The sequence below is a fragment of the Colobus angolensis genome, unplaced genomic scaffold (assembly GCF_000951035.1).
Source record: "Colobus angolensis palliatus isolate OR3802 unplaced genomic scaffold, Cang.pa_1.0 Scaffold108, whole genome shotgun sequence".
NCBI classification, from domain to species: domain Eukaryota; kingdom Metazoa; phylum Chordata; class Mammalia; order Primates; family Cercopithecidae; genus Colobus; species Colobus angolensis.
The window spans coordinates 2918550-2932095 of NW_012111808.1; the positions used below are offsets into that span (position 1 = coordinate 2918550).

General features: G+C 42.2%; 1 protein-coding gene across 3 annotated transcripts in view; it reads right to left on the minus strand.

Annotated features, from left to right (window-relative positions):
• TCF4 (transcription factor 4) overlaps positions 1-13546 on the minus strand; it is a 428077-nt gene that overhangs the window by 370877 nt on the left and 43654 nt on the right. The window contains exon 1 of one of the 3 annotated variants that reach the window (XM_011949128.1): positions 1013-1554. The exons of 1 other annotated variant lie outside the window; for it this stretch is intronic. Coding sequence is in view for 1 of the 2 variants with exons in the window: in XM_011949120.1 (XP_011804510.1) it covers positions 183-248 (66 nt within the window). In the remaining variant the exon portion in view is untranslated. Of the gene's footprint in view, positions 1-182; positions 249-1012; positions 1555-13546 lie in introns of those variants that run through there. One more of the 3 variants, XM_011949120.1, reaches the window with a different exon arrangement.

Genomic DNA, 13546 nt, shown 5'->3' on the forward strand with positions numbered 1-13546 from the left:
GCACGGAATTGCAAGTTCAGCAAAGAAATGGGTGGGGGGGCTCCGGCGGGGAGACGCGACTTGCTCCGGGTCGGGCAGGCTAGGATGCATCCCCCTCGCACCCACCCCAAGGGAAAAAAAAAAAAAAATCTCAACACCTCCCCCGCCTCGCCAAAAAATACAAACGAAAATTCATGGAGCACCTCATTTTTCCTCAGATCGTCAGTTACAATCTGAAGCCTGAACAGTTCAGTTTTTGCCCGTTGCATCCCTCGGAGGCACTTTGAAATTTATTCGAGTTTACATCCCTTCACTTCTTTCTTTCTCTTACTCTCGTTCCCTCACACTCACACATCCACACACGGCAAAGCAAGTTTATACTAGGCTGCAAATACACGTGATGCAAAAAGACTTTGCCAAGAGGAACAATATTTTTCTTTTTCGTCTATAAATCAAGCCACATTTTCCTGGGGAGATTTTCGTTTCGGTAGTTTTGCGTTGGGGGCGAAATCTGAATTGCACACTTTCTTTCCCCTCCCTTTTAAATCATAGAATAGTATAACTGCAAACTTCGAAAAAAAAAAAAAGGACAATTTTTGGGGGTGGATGTTGTTTTGTTTTTGCACTTGAGTTCCTAGGCACGCTAAGTCCCTGTTCGCCAACACTGTAAGTTTTTAATTCAACATTTACCATTATAGGCCCTGCATGCTCTTAAAACATACTTCTTCACATCACTTTTTAGGATAAAATTTAAGCTTCATAATTCTATCGTTTCGTAATAACAAGCGTGCTTTATCCGGTATATGCAACATACGCTATTTTAACGTGTGTTTGGGAAAAAAAAACACACATTCTACAAACCCTGGTATTGCTAGATGTGCGAGTACATACACAAAATGCATGCACACACTTTTTCCCATTGGCAATTATTTAATAGGTTGTCCCTTTTGTTTTAATAAAACATCGGGATCGACATTTTAAAAATTAAATTCAATTACAAACAGTTTACTCTGACGGCAAATTGAAACGTTACCTTAAATGGCCACAAATATTCTCACAATATTCCAAGGAAAGAGACTTTAAAAAGATAGACAAAAATCTTCTGCAAGTACTTAGTATCTCACATGTGTATCCCCAAAAAGTATTTTAACTGGTACTCAGTCCTGCTCCAGGGATATCCACAGATTACAAGATTATGCACCTGGCTCTGGTTTTTGCATTTTCCACCATAAAACTGCAACAAAATTCCCTCCCCCAAAAAAGAAATCATTAAAAAAATCCAACAACTTTTTCTTATTGTTTATAAAAAACAAAAATCAACACAGGATAGTTATAATTTTTCCTCAAACAAATCTTGTTGGTGATTTTTTTCTTCTTCTCTCAAGTATTAAACTTGTTCCAAGTTTAGAGGTGTCTCATCATCATCATCCTCCTCCTCCTCATCATCACCATGGACTCCCCCGTGGAGTCACATTGATAATAATAGGTTTCCCTGAAAGATACATTGTAATCCATTCACATCCGGGAACTGCGGGCTTATAAAGAGAAGGAGCTGCGGCCGCGGCTGCTCCTCCAGACAATGACTGGGAAGGGGCGGGGCGGGAGCCGGGCGACCATAGAGTGGTAAACAGAGCTCCTAGAAAGGCGTCCAAGATGGCGGTGCGCGTCGACCACGCCTCCTTCAGGAGCGGAGGCGGGTGGCGGTCCTCGGGTGGGCGTCGCGCGTGGGGCGGAGCTGCGGGAGTTCCCGAGGCCGAGGTCGTTCGCAGGCCACATTTCCCTGCGCTCTTATTCGTGTTGCCGCTTCTTGGCCGTCCTTGCTCTTTGACACAAAAGTGTAGTTTCGGCATAAATTTACAAATTAAACTCCACAGACTTCTGCAGGGAAGTGAGACCCCCCCAGTTCTCCCTGAGGAAGGCTCGGGAAAGACTGGGCCGACCTTCCTCACAGCAAGCCGACCCTGTTTCTCAGGGAGCCTTGGGTGGCATGGGAAAAGGCCTCTGAGCCAAGTTGGTCCTAGGCTGAAAGAGGGATGTAGGTCCTCTCCTCCAACTCCCCCACCCTATCTTCTTACAGGTCCATGGAAGTGTGAGGACTTTACAAGTCCAGAAAGTCTTCACTTGGAGAAGACCTTCATCTGTTGCTTTGTAGACTCAAGTGTAGTTTGTACCATTAGCCACAACTGACTCAACTTCCATTTCTGGCCAAGCAGTTACCTTCTCTAGCCTGTTTTCTGGTCTGTGAAAAGCAAATAATGCCCACTTTATGAATTTTGTAGCGGATACAGATAAAGATGAAGCCACCGCGAAAGAAATAATTCCTTTCATGTCTAATTGGTTACTAAATCAACTGAAACCTCTAACCTAGCCAATGGAATTGTAAATGGAAATTTCCCTACTCCAGAAGAATAGCTTTCAATCCTTGCAACAGAAAAGCAAGTAACAATAATGACAGGTAACACATATAATATGTTTATTATATGCCAAACACTGTTCTTATAATTTCACAAATATTGGTTACTTTAAGCCTAAGAATAACCCTATGGAGTGTGTGTAGCTACCCTATTTTGTATATTGGGCAACAGAAGCAAGTAAAATTGGGTAGCTTGACCCAGGGAAGAAGTTTTCTAAGTGGTACAAACTTGCCTAACTGTCACACAACTATATTGAGTGACAGAGCCCACCGTTGAAACCAGTCTGTGATCATAGTCCACATTCAACCATATTCCTATACCATCTGGCAGTGGGAACATCCTAATCTCCATTTTCTGATAAAAGTTTGTGGCAATAACAGAGTTCAGATCGATTTCAGGGATCTTCTATTTACATGTAAGTTTTTACAGAACAAGAATAAAGGCATTTATTGGTGGTTTCCTGTACATTCATACATGGTGAAGATTCCTGTCTTCCATCCCGATTCCGTGTTCCCGTCTTAGAATCATATCTTACATTTAGACATTATACTGCATTATCACAAGCATCATCCCCAATTCTCAGAGTTAACCCCTACAGGCTCTGCTTAGATGATGTAATGAAAAGATCACAAACGTTGTGTTAGGAGAAATATTCCACTGACTCTAGTGACCTAAGGCCTATGTCAATGTCTTTTGCTGTAAAATCCAGAGGTTAGATTAGATAAAACCCCTTCTCGCTTTTAGGTTTTTAAGACTCCTCATTCCGCTGAATTTCTTTTTTTGTTTTGTTTTGTTTTGTTTTGAGACAGAGTGTCACTCTTGCTGTCCAGGCTGGAGTACAATGGCGCAATCTTGGCTCACTGCAACCTCCGCCTCCCAGGTTCAAGTGATTCTCCTGCCTCAGCCTCCCAAGTATCTGGGATTACAGGCATGCGCCACCCCGCTCGGCTAATTTTGTATTTTTTGTAGAGACGGGATTTCTCCATGTTGGTCAGGCTGGTCTCGAACTGCTGACCCCAGGTGATCCACACACCTCAGCCTCCCAAAGTGCTGGAATTACAAGTGTGAGCCACTGCACCCAGCCACATTCCGCTGAATTTCAAGGGCAATAAATAATCCATCCAGAAACCAGTGATAGGATGAAGTTTGGGATCTAAAGGTATTTGATTGCTAGTCTAGTTGCTTGTTCGTTTTTTGACCCTACAATCAGAAAACAATGGAACCACCCTTCTTATTTTAAATTTCAGGGACAAATGTGGGTGTTTTGTCTTTTTTTTTTTTTTTTTTTGGTTTTGTTTTTGTTTCTCCTTAATTGTCAGAGAATAACTACTTATTCTGTCAGAGAATTGTCAGAGAATAAGTTATACTTAGAAGATTGGAGGTACCTAAGAAAAGGAGAACCAAGATGATCCTGTGAAACTTAAATAAAAAAGGAGGGGTAGTAGGTATGTTTTGGGGTGTCTCTTCAATTTGCAAACTTCCTTGCCTAGGAACCTGTTCATAAATCCTCATATAGAGGTTTGTCTTAGTCAATTCAGACTGGCCAAAATACCATAGACTGGATGACTTCAACAGCAGACATTTGTTTTTCACACCACTGGAGGCTACAAAGTCTGACATTAGGGTGCCGTCATGGTGAAGTTCTGGAGAGGGCTCTCTTCCTGGCTTGCAAATGATTACCTTCTCAGTGAATTCTCACATGGTGGAGAAAGAGCGAGCTTTGGTCTTTCTTCCTCTTCTTTTGAGAACACTAATGCCATCATGGAGGCTCCCCCTTCATGATCTCAGTTAACCCTAGTTATCTCCCAAAGACTCCATCTCCTAATACTAGCACATTGGGAAGTAGGGTTTCAACTGAATTTTGGAGGGGACACAAATATTCAGTTCATAGCAAGGTAGAACTTGATGGGGGTGTCACATGACTCCTTCTTGCCCCATCCCCACCAGCCCCAGCAGATTGGACCCCAGGAACAAAAAGAGGAAGAGCTTGACCGTAGCCTATGGTGAGTGATGGATCAGGCACATCTTGTAGTCAGCGGGCCAGACCTGGTCCCAGCAAGCTAAGCCATGTGAGAGCCATGGTTATAGGGAAACAAGAACCATGAGTAAGCAGAGGAAGCTGCTCTTCAGATAAGAGAGAGCAGTCTTGGGAGTTCCAAGAAAAGCAGACAAACAATTAAGTCCTAGGAAGAAACGCCTAGAGATTATTTCCCAGTTACTATGAGGAGTGCAGTATCCCCTGTCCATGAGATTGTTAATTCTTGCAATGTTCCCCTTCCCCAGGTGAGTTGACCTAAGTATGTTTCTGATCCTTACTACTAAAGAACTTCATACAAAAAAAGATTCTTTACCTTTCAACATTGTCAAAACTGTCATTAACATTTTTTTCTAAAGTAGTGACCGCTATTCTAGGGAGTAAACTAAAAAAATTTGCTTCACTCCCACATGATAGAGATCCTATCTGATTCATTGTGCCACCTATAATCAGAACAGCACAGTCACGTGTCATTCATTCCCTTTTCTGTCTCTTTGTGACCTTGGGCAAATTTCACATTATGTCAGATGTAAATTAAAAAAAAAATTAACTACCTTAAATACCTTACATGACTGGTTAAAATCAAATGAGATAATGTAAATGAAAGTGCTTTGTAAATGACAAATTTCTGTCAAATATAAGGCATCATTATTGCATGAGCTGAGTTAATGCCTAAAGATAATGCTTCTTTCACAGTAGTATGGAACGAGTGGCAAATATTTATACCCCATGGATTCGTAGACAGAAACAAATTATATGTTCAAGGGTACTTGGTCTAAAGCCCTCATTTGTAGTTGAGAATGTCAAGGCTCAAGTGGGATGACTGGGCCAAGGTCATGTCGTTAATGAGCGGCATAGCCAGGCAGCCCTCTGGTAATCCAGAATGCCCTACCATTCTCCTACAAATTCCATCCAGTTTGTTCTCCCTGAGTCCCACCTATGTTAAAATAAACAAGCAAATAAAGCCACAAACAACAACAAAAATTAGCTGTCTGATGCTCTAATGAAATTCATCCAAAGATGCAGCAAGTAATTTTTGAGCATCTACCTTGTGTCAGCAGCCATTCTCTCAGGACCTGAGGCAAAAATGTAGGGAAAAAAAAATCAGAATGAGATAAATGTCAAGGGCAGTCTTGATTGAATGGCTAAGTCACAGTAAGCAAGATACAGCCTATGGCAAATGTGTAGAAAGGGAAGACTGTCCCAGCATATTTTTAGGTTGATATGTCAAATGGGTATAACCAGCTAGGACCTCAATCTGGAGCCCTACTCACACTGCAAGTCTGAGTCAGGAAGGCAGCTGGCAAGAGGGATGGGGAGAGCTTCAGCCAGTTTGTGTGAAAGAAGTCCAGAGATTTATGAGACACAGAGTCCTCTACACACCCCGGGGCCTTTGCATATGCTGGTCTCTTAATTCTTTCTGTCACTGTTCACAAGGTTAACTCCACGTCATCCATCCTTCTGGTCTCAACTCAAACATCACCTCCTCCTAACTAGACCTTCCTAACTATTCTGTCTAAAGTAAGCACTCGATCGTGTTATTCTCTGCCATAAAATTAGCTTAGGGAATAATGCATTTCCTTTTACGTTGCCCATCATCAGACTGTAGACTCCACAATGCCAGAGTACATGAATCTTGTCCACTCCATGTCTCTACACCCACTGCAGTGCCTGGCACTTATAAAGTATTCAATAAGTATTTGTTAAATTAATGAATGAATAATCTGTCTGTACCCTCAAGATGCACACTTTACCCTGAAGGGTACAACTTTTACATTTTTTCAAATCGGTTTTTCTTGGGATTTCATTTTAGCTTGATTTCATTGTTAGTAAATGTTGCTGGTGAGTTTGATTTCCAGCAGGCTACTGACTCCTGTCACTTAAGTTCTAGACCCTAAAGATATAACTACGATAATTGCCTTACTTTACCAAGCCGTGGGGACCGTGTCTTCATTATTGTTAATACAATACAAGGTGCTGTCATCATACTGCTTAACTACTATAACATTTTAACATTTTACAGAGGAGGAGACTGACGCAGCCGCATACGGCAGAGCTGAGATTTAAACATAGGTAGACCATGCTTCTCCTTACAGCTCAGTGACATATGCCATGGCTTTAGGTCATGGCCAATTGCAGGGAAGATCTGCATGTGCCAGACTTTAAACTTGCAGCACACACAAGGGAAGGCAGGACCACCCAGGTACAGACAAAATACTCTCTAGCTGACAACGTCATTTCTTCTCTGGATCTCCATTCCTGCCCTAGTCTCCCACTCTGCAAGTCCTCCAAAAAAAAAATGACAAAACCCTTAAAATAGAACAGTCAAACTGCAACAGAGAAAACAGTTTTATGATTAGAAGGAGCCTCCTCTGATGCTGCCACTAAATCGTTTGAGTCTTATTTAAATTAATGTAACTTCATGGACACTAAGAATGAAAGATTGTCAAAGATGCATTTTTCCCTTTTCCTTTCCCAAACCCCCAAAACACCTAAAAGTAGGAAAAATCAAAATTCTGCCTTGGCAGGATTATGATTCAATTCACTGTCTTTCCTCAACACCTTCTACCATTATTTCTACATGGGTCCCACTGTGCACAATTATTGGTTTATTATGTTCTCTGTTTTCAGTGCATGTTCCCTCTTCAAAGGTGAAGAGCAGGTCTTTGTATCCTTAAGACCCAACACACTGCATAGTGCATAAGTATTGCTCCAGGAATGACCCAGAAAATTAAGCAATTTTGGAAATCAAGTCATACATAACAGATTGATGTTTAAGATAATAAACCTTCCTTAATAGACCTAGACACATACAGAGTAGAATTTAGATTTTGCCTGCTTTTAGATGGTTTGGGACTTTAGGAAAAGGAAAAGGAAAAAAATAAAATGTTAACAATCTTTCATTCTGAGTGTCCATGGAATTTTGGTAATTAAAAGAAGACTGAAAAAGATTTAGTACTAGCCTTCTAGAAGTTTCCTCCTAATCATAAAACTGTTTTTCTGTTGCAGCCTGAGTGTTCTATTTTAAGGGTTTTGTCATTTTTTTTTTGGAGGACTTGCAGATTTCTAGGGCCAGAATAGAGATCCAGAGAAGAAATGAATTTGTAGGCTAGAGAGCATTTTGTCTGTACCTCCGTGGTCTTGTTTTCCCTTGCGTGTGCTGAAAGTTTAAAAATCAGCACATACAGGCCAGGCGCAGTGGCTCGTCCCTGTAATCCCAGCACTTTGAGAGGCCGAGGTGGGTGGATCACTTGAGGTCAGGAGTTCGTGACTAGCCTCGCCAACATGGTGAAACCCCGTGCCTACTAAAAACATGGCACATGCCTATCCCAGGTACTCAGGAGGCTGAGACGGGAGAATAGCTTGAACCGGGGAGGTGGAGGTTGCAGTGAGCCGAGATGGTGCCACTGCACTCCAGTCTGGATGACAGAACAAGACTCCATCTCAAAAAAAAAAAAAAAATCAGCACATGCAAATCTTCTCTGCATTGGCTGTCACATAAAGCTATGGCACATGTCACTGAGCTGTAAGCAGAAGCTTGGTCTACTTTTGTTTAAATCTCAGCTCTGCCATATGCAGCTCTGTGACCTTGGACCTGTACCTCTAAGCCTCCCTTTTCTCATCTATTAAAAGGGTATAATGCTCTGTCATAAAATTATTATATCAGATTAAATATAAAATACTGACAAAAGCACTTAGCTCATTCAACAATTGTAACCCAGTAATTAGGATATATATATATATGCTTTAATGCCACATTTTTCATATGTCGACTCAAGTGTTAAAACTCAGAAAGTTTGGATCCATTAGCTGTTTTTCACAATGCATGGAACCTTTAGAATCATGCATGTGACAGCAGTGATCAGATGTGCCTGAGAAGAACACATTTCTTTAATGGTCATGAAATTGATTTAGATCAACTTTTCGTTTTTTGTTTGTTTGAAGTGAAATTGTATAACAGAAAATACTAACATGCATCATAACAATTAAGAGTATTGCTGATTTACAAAAGTCTTGCTTCAGTTATATAATATACAGTATAGTACATGCATACTAGGTTATCATAAAAAATGTTTACAGCCACTGCTCAAGTAGATGGGTGATATGGTCTGACTCTGTGTCTCCACCCAAATATCATGTCAAATTGTAATCCTCAGTGTTGGCGGAGGGGCCTGATAGGAGGTGATTGAATCATGGGGGCGGACTGCCCTTGCTGTTCTCGTAATGGTGACTGACTTCTCACGAGATCTGGTTGTTGAAAAGTGTGTAGACCTCCTGCTTCGCTCTCTCTCTCTTGCTCTACCATGTGAATATGTGTCTGCTTCCCCTTTGTCTGCCATGATTGTAAGTTTCCTGAGGCCTCGCCAGCCACGCTTCCTGTACAGTCTGTGAACTGTGAGTCAATTAAACCTCTTTTCTTCATAAATTACCCAGCCTTAGCTAGTTTCTTATAGCAATGTGAGAACAGTCTAATGCAATGGGCCTCACTGCTTTGCTAGCAAGGGTATTCATGAAGCCTGTTATGGGATCACATGGAGAGGAGAAAACAAAGCTAATCATCTTTGCGTTCTATTTCTTAGCAAATTGCTTGATATTTCAAACCCAAGAGCCACTTTCCCCCTTCCCTCTCCCCCAAAGAAAAGGAGATGGTTAAAAAGGCTGAGGTGGGTGGATCATCTGAGGTCAGGAGTTTGAGACCAGCCTGGTCAACTTGGTGAAAGCCTGTCTTTACTAAAAAAAAAAAATGCAAAAATTAGCTGAGTGTGGTGGTGTGTGCCTGCAATCCCAGCTACACGGGAGGCCAAGGCAGGAGAATCACTTGAACCTGGGAAGCGGAGGTTGCAGTGAGCCAAAATCGCACCACTGCACTCCAGCCTAGGGGACAGAGCAAGTCTCTCTCTCAAAAAAATAAAATAAAATAAAATAAAATAAAATAAATAAAGGTTTAAAAAGAGTAAACAATGTAGAAAGAATAAAAGACATTTTGGAAAACAGAGAATCTTTTGCCTATTCGCAAGTACAATAAAATAATTGCAGTTAATATATCTAATCTGGCTTTTAAAATCTTCCAAAAGCTGCCCTCCAACCCCACCCCCACGTAACTTCTCCAACTTTATTTCTGTATCCTTCCCTAAAGGAAGTCTTTGCTCCAGTCAGTTAAGCATAGGACTCATGATATTGAGGACACAAGGCATTGAGCAGTTTGTCTATGAAAAGCACTATGCAAGGGGCAATGAAGAATTCATTCAAGATGAAAAACTGGGGCCCTTAACCTCCCAGCCTTTACATGCTAATGGGTAGGCTAGACAAAAATAGATCTCCAAACCCCTGACAAACTATATAGAGAGTTATCAAGAGGTAAAATCATGCCATCACACTATAATGCAAGGAGTCTTTGCTATCAGCTGGAGAGATCTTAGAAGCCTTCTTAGAAGAGATGAGACTAGAGTTGAATCTGGAAAGAAAAGTGGTACTCCCATGAAGCTGACAGAGAGAAGAATGTCTTGGGCTGAAGCATTAACTCTGGCAAAGTTGGGAAGGCCAGAGAGTAAGGATCTTGTTAGGGTTTGTGAGAAGAACCAAAGGACTAAACTGTTAAAACTCAGCAAATTTGGATCCATTGGCCTCTTTTCTATTTTCTGGTTTTTTATTATACTTTAAGTTCTAGGATACACGTGCAGAACGCACAGGTTTGTTACATAAGTATACATGGACCATTGGCATTTTTTCACAATGCATGGAACCATTAGGATGATCACATGGCAGCAGTTATAAGATATGCCTGAGCAGAACATTCTGGAAGCAACATGGAGGATGAATAAAGGTAAGAAGAAACTGAAGGCAGGGACCAGTTAGAAAGCTACTGCAGTTCACTTAACTACTGCTTATGAGATTCTGAAATAGTGCTGTGGTTATGGCCATGAAAACGAGAAAACTCATTCAAGAAATGATGTGTATAGGTTAGCAGAAAAGCCATCAGGGTTGTGAAGCAATAGAAAAATCAATTCAAACTGGCTTAAATGATAAAGGGCTTGCAAATCCAAAAAGGTTTAGAGCCATCAAATACAGCTCCAGCTTCGTTTCTCTACTTTTCTCTCAGCTCAGCCCAATTTCAGGTCAGGCTAACTCCTTCATGATACCAAGATGGCTACCAGTAAAAACGGAAACACTCTGCTGTTTGCCTCTAGATGGAGATAGCTGTTGGTGCCCCCTGAACCTTAACACTAAAGCCTCAGCTGAGGTTAGACTGGACCACTTTAGGAATACACTTGCCTTTTACCCAAATCATGTCATGACTGGTTTACGTTCATCCCTAAGTAATTATGTTCCTAAGGCTCAAATCTATCAAAGCCTACACTTGGAGCTGAGTGAAGACTATCCTACATAATGCCCAAAGCTTCTCAGCTGGTGGGGAGGGAAGATGAATGTTGAAGATTTTCCCAGCTTTCTGGGCATCTGTGCTACAATGCATTTGTTCTCACCTATTTCCTTCCACAATCCAACCTCCCTCTTGCAGTTGCCTTGTGCAGGTTCCAGCCTCCCATCAAATCCACCTCAATTCTTCCCTCCCCTCTGAAGTCTGCTCTGACTTCTTGACCTTCCACCATCAGTCAGTGCTCTGAACTCATTTACTTAACACAAAAACTTAACAAAAAGAACAAAACAAAAACAAACAAACAAACAAAAAACTGCAGGCCGGGTGCAGTGGCTTATGCCTTGTAATCCCAGCACTTTGGGAGGCCAAGGTGGGCAGATCACTTGAGGCCAGGAGTTCAAGACCAGCCTGGCCAACATGTTGAAACTCCATGTTTACTAAAAATACAAAAATTAGCTGGGTGTGGTGTTGGGCACCTGTAGTCCCAGCTACAAGGGAGTCTCAAGCAGGAGAATCACTTGAACCCGGGAGGCGGGGGTTGCAGTGAGCCGAGATCGTGCCACTGCACTCCAGCCTGGGTGACAGAGTGAGACTCTATCGCAAAACAAAAAACTGTGGTACAATATATGTATGATAAAAAGTGAAAAACTGTACAGCTCAATAAATTTGTATGTATATATACATCAGTGTAACCACTATCCAGATCAAGATATTAAATATTTCCAACAACCCGGAAGGCTTCTTCCTTCTCCTTCATAGTCAATACCCATCCCATTGGACTTCTGTTGCCACTGATTAGTTTCATCTGTTCTTGAACTTGGAACATCATCCAGTGGAATATATTATCCAGTGTATATTCAAGTGCATCTGGCTTCTGTCACTCATCGTATCTGTGAGATTTGTCCATGTGGTTGCCTGTAGGAGAAGGTTGTTTTGCTTTTTATTGTTCTGTGATACTCCATTGTAAATATACAACAATTTATCTACTCTATTTTACCCAAAATTTTGGTTTTTCAAGTTTTGGCTACTATGAGTAGAGCTGCCTTTAACATTCTATATATGTATTTTTGTGGATACAGTACTTGTTCCTTTTGAGTGTGTACCTAGGATACACCTATTATATGCCTAGAATTGCTAGGTCACAGATAGCACATTTTAGTTTTAGGAGACACCACCAAACTGTTTTCCAAAGTGGCTTTACCAATTTGCAATCATACCAGCAATGTATGAGATGAACACATTGCTTCTAATATAAACTATTATAATCTATAGACTTATATATCGCTGCTGCCTCCTCAATTAGACTCTAAACCTCTAAAGGGTCAGTACTCTCCTAGAGAGCTTCATTGTTCCAATGTCTAATATTGTGTTCTGCACAGGGACGGTGGAGCCATACATATGGACTCCAATATTATCCACTTTGTCCATTCTCACAGGTGTGACCTCTGGGTGAAGGAAGGTTGTCCAAATGGACTTCCCACCTCAGCTATACCTGGACCAGAAGTGGTCGCCCTCATGTACTCCTAGGCCACAGTATCCAGGCTTTGCCACCCAGATAGGTTCTTCTACCCTCTGGTGGCATTCCTCTTTGGGACCATTGGAGTGTAGTTGACTGTCCATATTTGTGGGTTTCACGTCTGTGGATTCAACCAGCCACAGTTCAACAATACTGTATTCAAAAAAATTCTGTATTGAACATATAAGACTACTTTTTGGCCATTATTTCCTACACAATAGAGGGTAACAAGTATTTACAAAGAATTTACATTGCATTAGGTATTACTAGTAATCTGGAGATGATTTAAAGTATATGGAGGACATACGGCAAGATGGCCAAATAGGAACAGCTCTAGTCTCCAGCTCCCAGCGCAAGCGACACAAAAGACAGGTGATTTCTCCATTTTCAACTGAGGTACTGGGTTTATCTCACTACGGAGTGCCGGACAATCGGTGGTGGTCAGCTGTTGCAGCCTGACCAGCCAGAGCTGAAGCAGGGCGAGGCATCGCCTCATCTGGGAAGCGCAAGGAGGAAGGGAAGCCCTTTTCCTAGTCAGGGGAACTGAGACACACAACACCTGGAAAAGCGGGTAACTCCCACCCCAATACTGCACTGTAAGCAAACCAGCACACCAGGAGATCATATCCCACACCTGGCCGGGAGGGTCCCACACCCACGGAGCCTTCCTCATTGCTAGCACAGTATTCTGCGATCTAACTGCAAGGCAGCAGTGAGGCTGGGGGAGGAGCGCCCACCATTGCTGAGGCTTAACTACGTAAACAAAGCCCTGGGAACTGGGTGGAGCTCACAGCAGCTCAAGGAGGCCTGCCAGTCTCTGTAGACTCCACCTCTGGGAACAGGGCACAGCTAAACAACAACAATAACAACAAAAAAGCAGCAGAAACCTCTGCAGACACAAACGACTCTGTCGGACAGCTTTGAAGAGAGCAGTGGATCTCGTAACACAGAGGTTGAGATCTGAGAACGGACAGACTGCCTGTTCAAGTGGGTCCCTGACCCCTGAGTAGCCTAAATGGGAGACATCCTCCACTAGGGGCAGACTGACACCCCACACATCACATGGTGGAGTACACCCCTAAGAGGAAGCTTCCAAAGCAAGAATCAGACAGGTACACTTGCTGTTCAGCAGTATTCTATCTTCTGCAGCCTCTGCTGCTGACACCCAGGCAAACAGGGTCTGGAGTGGACCTCAAGCAATCTCCAACAGACAAATAGCTGAGGGT